Genomic DNA, 16,026 nt, shown 5'->3' on the forward strand with positions numbered 1-16,026 from the left:
GTATTGTCAGATGAGGAGGAGCTAAAAAATGAACTACAACATCTCAAAAGAACCTTCATAAATAATGGCTACTCTTCAAAAATTATCAATAAACAACTATACCGCTGTCCCTCAAAACAACACAGAGACAGGGCAACCCCAAGGGTTATATCTCTTTATTGTGCATCAACTCGCTCTTCCGGAAACTAAGAAGAATTTTGAAAAAAAAAATTAATATAAAAATGAGCTTTTCCACTCTTCCTAAACTCAGATCAATTCTAAGCCAACCAAAACAAGCTCACAATCATCTTCAGTTTCCAGCTGTATATTAAATCATATGTGACTGTGGGAAGCCATATTATGGCCAAACTGTGAAGTCCATCCTCCTGGGTTTCGAAGAACATCAGAGAGATATCGCTTATATCGCTCATGATACACTGCCGCTTGGGCAGTGTATCATAAGCGCGCGTTATTACAAAAATAAAATGAGATTGTAAATCTTATTCTATTCTGTTAAAATAACATATAATTATTTATTTATTATAGATACAAGGCTGAATTATGACGAGTAGCAGCAAAGGTTGGTCGATTGGTAGAGCCTCTGCTAACAATGGCTCGCAAAAAGTTAAGCAAGTTTGAGCGCGGTTAGTAGTTGGAAGGGATTCCAATCGTTCGATGCTGTTGGCACATTCTCCCTCGATTAGTCTTTTGACTCCCTGGAGGTGTCACATAATAATAATAATAATAATAATAATAAAATCTTACATTTGCGTAAACAGGTGGCGCGCAATTTCTCGACTCTTGTGTTATTGGCATTCCGCAAATATCGTACATAGAATAAAAAAATGGAATGTTATTGTTTACAATAACAATCTCACACTGCAATAACATCCGCAAACATGCGAGTTGATATCGTTTCTGCGACCAAGCTTGCGCGTCTAATGTAAGATTTTATCTTACAAAAATTAAAATAATCATATATATCTAGTGCCTAACTACTTCATGTTATGTTTTAAAATAGCTCATATAATTTCTTTTATTTTATAGTACATAACTTAACTTAACTGTGCTGCAGTTTCCTAATTCTGTTTAAACACACCACATCTAGTTAATTTGCCTCTGTAATATATTTTCGTACATCACTAAGAGCTTTTGTAATTGCCATGATGAACCACGACATTTCTATTAGTCAAATTACACGAAACATGCATGCGTCTTTATGAACAATGTTACAGGAAGTTTTGCAAGATGTTAGCGGGAAATGAGTTCACGTTGGCGTTGCTTACAAATTAGATAGTCACGAGACTACCTTATCGTTGCATCGCTAGCAATGTAACAAATAAAACATAAAAAATAATAATAAATAAAAATAAAATAAGATAAATACAAATAATTAACGTATGGAATCAAAATAATCTTCGATTGGTTTTTTTCTGTTATACAAACAACATTAGAAAACAAACAAAATGTTTTATTTTTATTATTATTATTATTATTTTTTTTTTTTTTGTTGCGTTGAAACTTCTGTAGAGTAGATGTTTTCTAAGGTAATAATAATTTGATTAAAAAGCAAATATGTTGTTTTTATGAATGTAGATTCATCAAAAATAAATAAATAAATAAATAAAAAGTACTGTGAGCTTAATATCGATACTATGTAAAACTTAGTAATTTATACGAATAACAGGGGATGGAATTATTTTCGGCACAGCTAATAAGATGAATCGAAGTTCTTTTCGATTCACCCTGCTTTTTGAAATTAAACCCAGAGCAACTAAGGCTAACGATACTAGTATTTTTGGATCTAGCGAGGTGGAGTCTAAGAATGTGACTGAATGTTCATGTTTCGATATTTTTGGTAATAATGATTTTGTCAGTACTAATTTATTAAAATTTGTGACGTGTGGGTATTGCAAGCATTATCCTAAGTTGTACCGGTATCTGAAGGAAGCAATATCGAAATGTATTTCCATGATCAGGAAGATAAATTAGGTAGGCCTTAGATGGATGTGTAACAGTATTAGACGTGATCGGCAAAAAAGGAAAATGTTATGGAGGATTTGTAAGGAGAAAGGTGATCAGCAAGTTCACGAGCAGCACAAATCCCAGGCTAGAAAGGTTATCATCACAGTAAGGAAGGCTAAATCAGATTACGAGAAGACCTTAGCCAAGCAAGTCAAGGGAAATTCTAAAGAATTCTTTCGTTAATAAACTTGGTAAATAAAAGGAAGTGTGATTTTGGAAGGATAACTTTAGTGGATGCGGGTGATAGCGAGGAGACTGAGTCAGATGCTCAATTTTCAAACGTCTACCACCCAAGTGAGGTTATTTCTGTGTCTTATGTAGCAATAGCTGATATGAGAGTAACCTCGTTCTCATGGAGGTTATTCCGTGAAATCAAAGGTACTTAGGATATTGTAGAATTTAAACGCAAATACAAATTGTCAATGCCTCTTACCTAGCTGTTTAAGTCTGAGCTCTGGTAAGATCCCTATGGAGCGGAAGGAGGGTAAAATAGTTTCTTTGCATAAATCAGGCTCTAGACAGCGGTAGAAAATTACAGACACCAATCGCCATCTCGGGAGTGGTGGTGAAAGTATTGCAGTTGTTAAATACATCAGGGTTGTATTTAAACCAACAAATAGCATAAGACAGGTCCTAAGATCTCCTAAAGACAGTGTGCCATTTTATAAATATCCAGGTGTGTATAATATTCCATGCACGTGCGGTCTTTCCTACATTGGACAGACTTCGAGAAACCTGGAAATAAGACAGAAAGAACATGTAGGCGATGTTAATCACAACAGAACGATCACCTCAGGATTGGCACATCACTTTTCAACTTCGAACCACACTATAGACTTGGAATAACAGCTCCATGCCCTACGTAGACGAGGATTACAGACATCGAGTATTTAAAGAAGCGGCAGTTGTACTACGTACGGGAAGTAACCTAAACAGAAATCAAGGGGCCATTCTGAACGATACCTGGAAAAATCTAATTAACTCCCTCAGTTCAACAGAGCTACAGTACGCAAATAATCATATTACGCGTGTTCATGATGCTGAGTAGTTATGTCACGCGAACGTGTCACCCTAGCTACCTAACAGGTACTAACGGTTCTTTGTATTTTTAAACCTTTTTTGCATTTACCTTTTTTTGTACTATGCAAGCCTTGAGAAAGCTAGTCAGTTACTAGCGAAACCGGTAGGCAATGTGTAAGAACTTAAGTACGTTATAAATATATGGTCTATGTAACAATAAGTCTTTATTTTGTAGTATTGCAGTTGGTTAGACAGAATTCAGAAATGGGTGATTAGAATATGACACTCTATGGGAGCAACATAGTTTTTTTAAAGAGCTGTCTTGTCTTAGTAATTTATTAATTTTTTATAATAGAGTAACAGTTGAGTTGGACAAGGGTAATGGATAAACAGTGATACTGTAGCTTTTGCTAAGGCTTTTGAAAGGATACTCCATGGAAACTGATACGCAAACTGGAACAAATGGGAATGGATATTAAACTGGTGATGTGGATACGAGAGTGGTCACGGACAGATACAAAAAATAGTGTATAGAGGAGCAGAGTCCAGGATGAAGCAGACTCTGTGCTTGGAGACCATTATTGTTTAATTTGTACCTAAATGATATCGAAAATGATTTGAAGGAAGCTGAAGTTCTGAGGCATATTGCAAAAATATCCACTGTAGCTCATAGGGTTACTTGGTTAATGAAGAACACTAACATGCATAGATGAAGAAGTTATTCCTCTTTATAAGGTTGATAGGTCTGGATTGCTGTGTTCTGGTCTGGTTGCCTGGATTTCTTGGAGATGAGGAAATGGAAAAGATGAGGTGGAAAAGATTCAGAGGCGAGTGACCAAGTTGGTGAGGGGTGTAAAGAATGCTCACAACACAAACTGTGCTGCACTGTGTTGCAGAATTTGTGTGTCTAAAGTGGTGTATTGCCGAAATTTAAAAATACAATATAAAATAGCGGACTTTTATATCTATTTATTTAATTTTATTTTTTACATTTTTTACGTTTTGCGCTCTAAATCTAGTTGCGCCCGTGGCGGGTGCCTCTTTCGCCACGAACCTCGTTACGGCACTGGGCGGAGAAAAGTTTTTTTTTTTTATATAGGATTAATGCAGGAGAAATATTTCAGTAGTTGACTAGTGGTGGAAGAACAAGAGGTCATCTCTAGAAAGTAAGTCAGAGTGTTGGTTAACAAGGACGTGAGGACTATATTTTTTGGTTGGACGGTGATGAACGAAGGGAATGCGTTGCCTGACTCAGTTGTGGGTGCTTCGTTTGTCAATAAGTCCAAGGAGAGATATGACAAATATTGTGTGGATAATTTAGATTTCTCGCTATGAGTCTTCAGACTCCATAGAGATTCCCGTATAATAATAATAATAGTAATAATAATAATAATAATAATAATAATAATAATAATAATAATAATAATAATAATAATAATAATAATAATAATAAAGTTCATGGTTTTTTTTTTTTTTGCCAGTTTGCTTGCTTTGCGGATGAAGAACTTTGATGCCAGAACTGAACTCTCAACAGGTGTTCTCACCATGACCCATGATGACCTATGCTCGGAAAACGATTGGCTAACAAAGGCGAGAAAAAAAGAAAGAAGACAATATTTGCTTTCGTGTTCTATCCAGTGGATGCCTAATATCAATCCCCCATTATTTAGTGCATGGCAACATTGATAATGTATTTTCCAGATCTGTAGATTTGGAATTATTTCAATAGATGAAGCTGTATTCAAATATTCAATTCAATAACCTATTCATATTCAATTATTTTTGGAAAGGAGAAACAGAACATTATCAGTACTAACAAAGGTATTAGAGGACTATGATATCTTCACAGTGGTGATTATGCTATGTTACTTACAAACTGAATGGCAATTTGTAGGAAGGGTGTGATCTCTTGAACTGTAGCTGTGGCATTACCCTCCTGCAAGGCACGTGTGTAAGCTTCTTCAAGCCATTCGATAGCATGGCCGTAGTACCCCGTATTGAATGACTGCTTGCCCAGAAACAGACAATCTCGAGCTGGAAATATTAAAAGTAAACAAGAAATATTAAAATATATAAAAATATTCAATAAAAAAAGTCATTTTTTTATTTTAACTTCAGACTGTATTTTTGAACAAATTTTCAAAGTTATCAAAATAAAAACAAAAACATCTATAACCATGTATAACCCCAGTGTATAAGATCCTTGCATATAAAATCGTCTCCAATATTTTGAACAATTCAGGTGCTGTGGCTCTTCTTTCTATTGATTTACAAAATAATAACCATCGCAAAATCGAACACACGCAATTAAATAACAATCCATGTTGCTATTTATTGCCCCGTCAAGCTTAATTGAAAATAATTGGTCACAAAGCTTCGACAAAAGTTGTTGCTGCATATCTTCGCATATCACCAATTCGCACAGCAACAGTATCATTTCATAGCATTATGCACCGTAGTTGTTTAGTAAAACTTTTTCCAAGCATAGTTTCTACAATATCAATTGCAACTGATCAGAATCAGGTCTTCTCTGGTGGAGCTTTTTGCATCTAGCTATTTTATATGCTACGTAAAGCTAGTAAAGCTTTTTCATTTGCAAAGCTTCTTTAATGCTAGATTTTTGCTTTTCAAAACATTTCAGTTTGGCAGCAAACACCTCGAGGTTTGTTAACATACTCCTTTTGAAGTGTTTCCAGATGTCTTTTAAGCGGTTTCATGCTATCAGCCACCATTTTCGAACAAATAGCACACAGTTGTTTTTCGTCATCATTTACTTCAGTCTATTATTTACTTCTAATTGTAAAACTGAAATCTAAATATTCTGCTGCATACTTTCATAGTTTTACTTTCGGAGTGATATTCTGTGAACCTGAATTTGTTGACGTCGACGCTCCACAGTCGTCAGATGCCCACTTCTTCCAATTAAAAATTTATCCATTTTTCTATAGAAAAGATTGTTTTTATACCGTATATCACAGTCGTTGCGAATAAGAGTAAAATGAAGCAGACCATCGACTTCTCGACTGTTGGTCACTGTTGCAGTGTGACTGCTGTCTTGCCATTTCAAGCGTTATTTATACTCGCAGAAACATTTCCAGAACATTCGAGACTCAACTTGATTAAATTTTAAAGGTTGATACGGTCTGTGCAGTGATGCCATCTATACCATATCTTTCGAAAGATTTGATGACATATTTAAATTTGTATGAATATTTAAAAATTTTAATTCCTCGTTTTTTTTTTTTTGTTGTTGATTTGCTACCTTTTATGGGTTTTGTCAGTGTCTCAACACAGTAACTGCAAGGAGGAAGAAGCGTTACAAAATTAATATTAAAAACTGGGGCGCTCATGAAAGAACGTTGAGAAACATTAAATTATGGTTACGGTGTCAGATATGATGATTTCGAATATTTCTCTTTTAATAATCAATTAAATGCAGTCATATACTGAAAATCGAATACTCTGTGTTTTCATAGAAAATCTCTTAGACGTTTTCCTTAAGCCAGTTGACAAGTGTCACATAGGCTCGCCTTTGAATGCTTGTCAACTTGGTTAAAGGCTGCATTCGAATCCCACTGCAGGCACAGATCATTTGAGTATCTTCAGATGGTAAATGGATTTCATTTATCGATGTTTAAAACCACCATTCTGCTTATCAGAAACCTGAAGTGACTTAAACAAAAGTCCCTTGTTTGGTTTTCGGAATGGATTTTCTGGATTATCTTTCCTTATTCCATCAACTGTATTGAAACTGATGTACCTGTGCCATAGGTTTATAACATTTCGTTGGTGATATTCACATAAAAGAAAGAAAAAGTTGGCCAAAAAATTCTGATAAATTTATTTATTTACTTATTATGTGATTTTACGAATTAGAATCCATTTTTATCGAAAGTTATAGTATTTAGATAAAAATTTCTGGGGGAGAAAAATCAAAATATTGTAATTCCTCTCTCTCTCCCTCCCTCTCTCTCTCTCTCTCTCTCTCTCTCTCTCTCTCTCTCTCTCTCTCTCTCTCTCACACACACACACACACGCGCACGCACGCACGCACATTCACACATACATTTGGTATGATATTCTTACACGTGGCTGAGTCCTACTTTTTGGGTTCTCTTTAAAACTTTTTTTGTTGACCCTATTGTTTCAGAGAATCACGGATTCATATCACAATTTAAAAAAAAAAAAAAAACATTTTTAGCAAATATACGTTGCTTTGCTTAAATATTTCCAGATAAATTTATTTCTAAAGATGACTTAGTAAATACAAATGACAATAAAAAAAAAAGTGAACGACTAGTTTCGGATGTGACATCATTTAGATAAACCCCAACACACGCACACATGTTGTGTGACATAATTCAAGGATGACCTCCTCCTTCAAGCTGTTATCTTGTAATGATTTGGGCTGACTAATTAGAGGTTTAAAAAGAAGTCCAAGCAGGAAGCCCTCGAAGAAATTCCACCTGCATTTCCCATAAATTGGAATCTCCTAGATGATATACCTCTTGCTTTAGTGGCATAGAAACCCAATGGTGAAAAACAGTAGTCTCGTTGCATTTCCTGAAAATTTTAGATCTTGTTTGCCATTTCTTGAAAAACAGATGTATTAATCGAATTCACAGCAGCGGAAGAATTATAAGAAAATTCGTTGCAAATCTACAATACCACTTTAATGTATGCTGAGTAAAAGGGCATGCAAAAATTTTTTTACTACAGTAATCTACTTAAAATCCAAATTTCATATGTAGTCACTAATAAATATCTTAATCTCTGCTTTCTTATATATTCATCTCCCAGATATTCTAGAATCATTCCGATTTTTGAAACTGTCAACGTATTTTTTCAAACTAAGGCTTGTTTACAAGTCTGTAAAAGTTTTTTTTTGTATTTATTCAGATTTGGAGCCTAATATCTTTCCAGAAACGCCATTAGGATCACACATTTTATGATTTGCTGAATCATTCAAAAGTTATTTTGAAATCTGTAGATTTACCACCGTAGATCTTCCGGCATGGCTGACCGAGTGGTTAACGTACTCTCTTTCCCACTAACCTGTTGTAGGTTCGAATCCCGACTCGGTAAGGAATGTTTGTGATAATCTTTCGGTGAAAAGTGGATTTCATCGCCTAGTGTAAGACCATCGTACGGCATTTTTGTTAAGACCTGAAATAAATAAATAATAAAAATGATAAAATTAATTCGTACCCACCTGATTCTATTAAGTTTATAACCTTTCTCTGGTGGTAGAAGGGGAAAAAATTGATAAAAGATATTCACATATCTCTAAATGCCTACAGAACAGAAATTGTTTTAATGTATTAGTTTCTATAGAATAAATAATAAGGAAGTAAAGAAAAAAAAAGTTATTATTTCATGGACTCATACCCTGGGGCACTCACTGTCTCTCCTATTTAATCATCCGTCTACTACCACCACAATGACACTGGTATCGTCAACACATAACACAGTCTACCGCCTACTGTACCACCAACAGTTTTTTTCTTTTTTGGTCTGTAAATTGTGCATTTTCTCATTGCAGACTCTTGTATTCCGAATGAAAAACAAATTCCCTAGAGAAAAAATCCTACTACCTCCATATGCGATCGGATAACTCATTTTCAAATAAATAAAATTTAAATTTACAAAATTTAAATTTCAATTTAATAAAAGAAAATTACATATATTAAAATTTTATTTTATTCCATGTAAATCCCACCAGGAAAAAAAATGGAAACTTATGGCATATTTTAGTATATATGAAAACATAAAAGTTAGAGAATTTTATCCCCAATAAGCAAGCTGGTGGTTCTACCCGGTGCAATGAAATTCATCAATCAAGAAACGTATTCACAAAAATCCTTTACGTCTGCCGTAGGATTCGAATACTATAGCAGAAGCATTATTTACTCGACTAAGTAGGCAGCACAATGTAAATAGTGAGAACTGCTTTTTTTTTTTCGCAGCCATTTTTAACACGCCATTTTCATTACATTCGATTGACGAGGCACAGTCATTGTCCCACTTTGAGAATAAGATGGTCCTAATTCAGGAACTAAGTTTTCCGAAACATTTTTATGGTATTGCGCATGTCTGCTACTAACTTGTTTTTGAGTGATGTGAATACTGTATCATACTCAGTTTTACTGAAAAAGAGATCTTAAACAATTATCAATAAGGTGTAACATTTTTTCTTTATAAACATTGCTTGCCACATTACTTACTATTTGACATATACGTACCTTGAATGTACTGTATTTGACAGTATTAATTTACTCACCTGTAAGACCCACAGGTGACTGAATTCCCATTAGATTACCAACCGCCATATCGGTGGTATTCATCTTATATGTGTCTTTTAGCCTCACTAAAGCGAGGGCAGCACCTTGAAGATCTTCATCCTGTGGCATTAGTACAAGATTGGTATTGATCAGTTGTTCGACTCCTGCAAAAAATAAACAAATGAATATTTCGGTGACTTCTTTTTACAAACATAGCGAATTTGATGTTTCTTATTTGTGGCTGCTATAAGAATTAAAGTGCATTTATAGTTTTAATTAAAAGATTTTAAAAATCAAAAATCACACTGCTCCATTCATAAGTATTCCAACCGATTAAAAAGGAGTTAGGCCTAAAAACAGTTGTCTACTTAATTTGGAGAATAGCGGATTTATTTTTATTTAATTATTATTTTATTAATTTTATTTGTCTGTTAATTTATTAATAGACAAATTAATAAATAAGATTAGTAATACTCTATATTAATTTTCAATTAATATAATTAATATGCGGTATATCTTCCCGATAAACCTTATTGTTATAAGGTTGATTGGAAAGATACCACAATTTGTTATCGTAACAATTTATAAAAAAATACACCATTTTTAAACTCAGTTTAACTTCTACAGCGTCACCTACTTTGTTTAATTTTCCTGAAGATATATTAAAAGGCATTTAATTTAGAGCTTTATTAGGATTATTGGCAAGAAAACTTTGTACAAAATGCGATAGGAAACATGTTTCAAAAGAATAGTTAAAACAGGCCGATGTTTTTCTTTTTTACTTTGTTTGTCTTTTTCGTTCCTTTGAAACTTTTTTACTACTTTCAAAAAAATTTAAAAAAGCTATTAACATTCACTTGAACTCGCTTGGCTTACCTGATAGCATTCTAGCAATAATTCATCCTTCTAAAACGCAGTTTTGCAAAAAAAAAAAAAAAAAAGAGTGAACCATCCTTTTTTTTTTTTTTTTTTTTTTCCAGAATTATAGCTTTAACCCACATTATGCAAGCTGCATGTCTCTGTCACGCACATCAAATTATACTGGAGGAAAATGTCTCGTCTTTTGCAAGCAAATCCTATGGAAATCGTTGGATAATAGCTTTGCTGTAAGAAAGAAGAAAACAAGTTTGTTGGCAGAACTTGCCCCTATGATTAAGTGATAGAAAACGTCACAGTTAACATTTATAGCTCTCTTAATGTTGTGGGTGGATGTGCCACACAAGGAAAGGCCGTTTTGCATATTTGTAGGGTGGAATGCGTTTACACCCTTCGTCACGTACAAATTACACGAGAAAAGAGAAAGTTTGAAACCAGTTTCAAGAAATACATCTTTTTTGAACAGGAAAAAAAAAAGCTAATTTACTTTTAAAGATCTTCAGTCATTGAAGAAATGAATACTTTCCATGAACCATCAGTATAAAACTGGTAAACTCTTTCAGGGTTCATCGAGTGCATTGGAAAAGAAAGAAAGTAAATTTTTTCTTTAATATCACACACACACACACACACACACACACACACACACACACACACACACACACACACACACACACACACACACACACACACACACACACACACACACACACACACACACACACACACACACAGAGAGAGAGAGAGAGAGACCTATATTTTAAAATATATATATATCTGTTTGAAGAATGAACTTTCCACCAATGATTATAGTTCCGCACGGAACTCGGCAGAGATATACAAAACAATTATAGGTTGTAGAGAGAGAGAGAGAGAGAGAAAGATTCCACCCACGTACTATTCCAGTCATTTTCCTCCATTAGTCGTCTCAGGTTGGTCCAATCCACAGTAAGCCTTTTCACCATCTGGAATGCTTGTAGGGGGTTACTGACCAATTCTGCCCCAGACTCTTCTCCTTGGAGATAGTAATGATAGCCAGCAGTACGGGAAAATTCTTCTAGATAGCTGAAGCAGAAAAAAGTACATTACAAACTATGCAATAAAGGAATAAGATTAAACTGGAAAAAAAAATTCACAAACATAAACATAGAGGTAGCGTTAAATACGAGCACATTTCATTTTTAATGCATCCTAATAATTATTAAATAGAGTTCATTGTGCTAATTGATCTTTAGTAATAAACTAATGTATTTGTGTACTCGTGAATCTTCGGTAGTTTCTGCTATCTACTGTACGTGAAGATATCTTGTTAGTGCGAGAATTTTGTTACATAAACTCCTGCAGTATATGGTGGTAAGGTTTCCCAAATCTCTTCTGCAACCCTATTTAAAGCTATTCTCATCACGAGGCATCTCGAGAAGTAGAGCACGTCGCATACATACTAGGCATCGTTTCGTACTTGATGGTTGTACCATCAGCTTATATTTTCTTATCTATATATAAAGCAAGACACACACAATCTATTTTTTCCCCTTGGGATTATGCAGATGCATTTAAAGTCCTGAAGCAGGTGTTGCTGCGAATTATTAAACGAGTCTCCACTTTCGATTTGTTTAATTCACTTAAAATAATAAACTGTCATTCACATATAAACAGTTGTGAATATATATTAAACTTAAAGAGAATTTAGTTTAAAATAGCTATAAACATAAGGAAAATTTAATCCTTCTGTTTTGTTGCCTAATCGGTGGGTCTTTAAGATTATTAAAACATGATAACAATAATAGCATAATAACATAATATAATAATAATAACTGCAGTTGGAAGAATAAGGACATGACATGCGCGCTTGGATTGGAAAACAAGCAAGTTTGAGAGTCATCATGACGCGAAATCTTTATACGAAATTATTTTTTTCAGCTGAAAGTAGTTAGATGATTTCATACGGAGGAGGGAAGTGGCAGAATTTTTTTATTTTTATTTATTTATTTATTTTGGAGGGGAAATTTGGATTTTTCTTCGGCAGAGTAGAACCAGCCAAAGAACACGAATAACTAAGAACAAAAATAATGTTTACTATGTAGTACTAACGGTGGATTTGTGTTCGCTGGAAGCAGTCTTATACTGTGTAAGTGTAAGTGTATGGAATGGCCTCTTTCTATGGGTTGGGAATTTCATGGAAGTGGCATGTCATTTATTCTTAAGACAATGCAATAATAAATAAAAACATTAAAAAAACAATAATAACCTTAATGTCATAATGGTACTTGTGCCAGCATAGTTTCAAAGAAAAAAATAAAAACAAATGTTTGCATGAATACAATTAGAATTTTTGAATTTACAAATGAGATATTTGTAAATTCAAAAAGAAAACAAAATCACGAAAATATTTATATTATATACAAATTAAAAGTTTTTTTTTTCGTATTTTGAGCTTCTTTAAATTTGAACCATGACAGATGATGTCGTTACAATTTCAAGAAAAAAGCAAACTGAATACTAATAATTTAAACATTTTAACTGTAAATATTGATTGTTCTCAAATATTTATTATGCATTTAATTATCGCATTTTCAACATCGAACACAAATAAGAACTGTTATAAATCAACTCTGTGAGCTGATTTATAGACGCTTAAAAGTAATGAATATGTTTTAGAATGGAGTGCATTTTGTGAATGTGTGGGAGGAATTTGAGGGACGGATGGTATTGTATAAAAAAGATGGGCTGCATTTAAATGGTTTTTGGTGTGAGTCTGCTGAGGAGATTGTTACTGGCAGGTGAGGTAATGACTGTAATAAATATATCTGAGGTGGTGCGAAGTGATATGAAAGAGCAAAAAAGTAGGGTAGGGAGAGGTATTTGTTCACTTGCAAATGGGGAGGTGAATATTATGAATGAAGTAAATGAGAGAGTGGAGGTATAGCACGAACAGGGAAACGGGGGGAGTCAGGGTGGACGGGGAGGAACTTTATGAAACATACGGGTGCTGAATTCAGAGGTGAATGTGTAAGCGGACAAACACAGATTGAGATGGCCTGGGATGGGTGGGGAGAGTTTAGGTGTGAGGAAAGTTGTAGAATTGGTGGTAATATAGAGGAAGTGACTGGGGAAGGTATTGAAGAGTCACATCGTAGGAGTGACGTTCGTAGGACTTGTAGAAGCAGTAATGATTTCTTATGTTTATTCACTAATGCTAGAAGTATTCGAAAAAAGGGGAACGAAATTGTTGCTTTGCTCGAGTCTATTCGCCCCAAAATTGTTGGTATAAGTGAGACGTGGTTAGATGACGATGACATCCTGACAGGAATAGAGATGAACGGATAGGATATCTTTCATGAAGATAGACAGGGAATAAAAGGAGGAGGAGTGCTGTTAATGGTAGCAGATGAGTTGTGCCCATCTAAGGTGGAATTGCAAGGTGCATATAGTGGTCACGGTTTTGAGGCGGTATAGTGTGAGGTAGAAGTAAACAGGATGAAATATTTAGTTGGGTGTTGCTATAGACCTGGTAATATGGAGGGTAATGAGAAGGAAATGTATAGGCAAATTGGCCTAGCTAGAAAGAAACGAGTAATCATTATGGGCGACTTTAATCATGACAATATAGACTGGAAGCAAGAGACTGCATCTGGGGGTAAAGAAAGTGAATTTTTGGAGTTTTTGAAAGATAATTACCTTAGGCAGCACGTAACGGGGGGTACACGAGGATCAAGAGTATTGGATTTGATCATCTCATCAGATGATGTTATTATAAATGAGGTGTCAAATCTTCCACCAGTTGGTGAAAGTGACCACGAGGTGATCACGTGCAGGGTGACCAGTCATTCGTGGACGTCTGTTAGAAAGGGATATATGTAGAATTATAAGATTGGTAATTACGAAAAGCTCCGGAAAGAGCTTGCGATAATAAATTGGAAAGAGGAACTGGATGGAAAGGATATCAATGCTACTTGGGCCGTACTCAAGAACTATTTGGTGGAGGCAATATCAGGGTGTATTCTAAGGGTCAAGAGGGTAAATAGAGTGGGTGTAAAATGGATGCATCAAGAGATAAGGTATGCAATCTGGAAGAAGAAGGTGTTATGGAAGAAATACAAAATGAGTAACAACCAGTTGCATGAGAAATACAAAGAGCAGGCGAGGAAGGTGACTAGCTTGATAAGGGTAGCAAAAATACAGTATGGGCAGCAGTTAGCTAAAGCGGCCAAAAAAAAAAAAAAATCTTAAGGACTTTTTTCGATATGTCGCCAGTAGAAGAAAGAATGATTATGGTAGGATGGGATTGATTGGTGAAAACGGAGGAATGATAACCGCTGCGGAGGATATAGTTGAGATATTTAGTGAGCAATTTCTAAAGGTATTTCATTCTTGTGAATGTGGCATCGAACGTGAAAGCAGTAGGAAAGGAGGAGGAGGAACTGTTAGTAAGTGAACAGGAGGTACATGAGGAATTGAATAGACTTGATGTAAATAAGGCTGTGGGACTTGATGCTATTTCACCACGTGTCTTGAGGGAATGTGCCAGAGAGTTAACAACAGCTTTTGTATATCTTTTCAAGATGAGTCTCTCACTGGGTCAAGTTCCAAAAGAGTGGAAAGAGGGTAAAATTGTTCCTATTCGTAAGGGAGGTGATAAAAATAAGGCTTGGAATTATAGACCAGTCTGTGTGTCTGGAGTTGTGGTCAAGGTATTTGAGAAGTTAGTTAGGAATAAGATTCAGAATTAGGTTGACAACAGAAAAATACTCTTTGGCGGCCAGCATGGATTTACTAAAAGAAGATCATGCTTTAGCAACCTGCTTACTTTTTATAATAAAGTGACAAATAAGTTGGATTAGGGTATTGCATATACAGTGGTATATTTAGATTTTGCAAAGGTTTGATAAATTGCCACATGACAAGCTGGTAATTAAATTGGAACGGATGGGGCTGAACAGTAGATTGGTTCGCTGGATTGGAGATTGGCTGTCTGATAGGTATCAGCGAGTTGTCCATAGAGGAGCGATATCCCAGAAGAGGAAAGTTACTAGTGGTGTACCTCAAGGATCTGTTTTGGGTTCATTGCTGTTTAATTTGTATGTAAATGATATCTGGAGAGGTCTGAATGGTGATGTGCAGTTGTTTGCAGATGATGCAAAGTTGGGGAGAGCTATCAGGAGTAGTGTGAATGCTATAGCTTTGCAAGAGGACTTGAATACACTGGCTGAATGGGTAAATAAGTGGGGATGTCAATTCAATGTTTCAAAGTGTAAGGTTTGAAATTTGGGAAGAAGAGATGGGATGTAAAGTACACAATCGGTGCAAATATCTCGGAAGAGGTAGAGGAAATGAGAGATCTGAGAGTGATTGTAGACAAGGACCTAAAATTTCGAGGACATGTTACTAAAATAGTAAAGACAACACAGCGGATAATGGGAATGATGGGGAGGACATTGACTTGTAGAAGTAAGGATGTTATGGTTCCTTTGTATAAGGCTTTGATCAGGCCACATATGGATTACAATCTATATTCACCTATAGTGAATATAGATCTAGTCACCTGGTTTTCAAAAAGATGAAATTGCGTTGGAAAAGTTCAGAGGCGATTGACTAAGGTGGTTTCTAGTCTCTGGAATGTAGAGTATGAAGACAGATTGACAAAATGCAATTTGCAGAAATTGGTGGATAGAAGGAGGAGGAGGAGGAGGAGGGGGATATGATTGAGACATATAAGCTTATACTAGCTGTATAAGGAGGGTGTGAGCAAGTGAGTGAGGAGCAGGTTTTTTACATGGAGAGTGGTGAGTGATTGGAATGCTTTGCCCGAGAGTGTGGTGTGTGCAGAGACAGTGAATATATTTAA

The 16,026-nt window shown here is 35.2% G+C and overlaps 1 protein-coding gene across 5 annotated transcripts in view; it reads right to left on the reverse strand.

Moving 5' to 3' along the window:
* The window catches only part of LOC150109945 (prolyl 4-hydroxylase subunit alpha-2-like), a 99,595-nt gene that overhangs the window by 33,544 nt on the left and 50,025 nt on the right, over window positions 1-16,026 (reverse strand). For 4 of the 5 annotated variants that reach the window (XM_090415903.1, XM_090415887.1, XM_090415912.1 and 1 more), the window contains exons 3-5: window positions 11,080-11,246; window positions 9,305-9,469; window positions 4,898-5,058 (exon numbers count right to left, since the gene is read on the reverse strand). In XM_090415903.1, the coding sequence (XP_090272029.1) occupies window positions 4,898-5,058; window positions 9,305-9,469; window positions 11,080-11,246 (493 nt within the window). Of the gene's footprint in view, window positions 1-4,897; window positions 5,059-9,304; window positions 9,470-11,079; window positions 11,247-11,440; window positions 11,518-16,026 lie in introns of those variants that run through there. The other variant, XM_090415920.1, reaches the window with a different exon arrangement.

This window comes from Typopeltis vanoorti, chromosome 1 (genome assembly GCF_054136105.1).
Source record: "Typopeltis vanoorti isolate ZY-2024b chromosome 1, IOZ_Tvanoo_1.0, whole genome shotgun sequence".
NCBI lineage: Eukaryota > Metazoa > Arthropoda > Arachnida > Uropygi > Thelyphonidae > Typopeltis > Typopeltis vanoorti.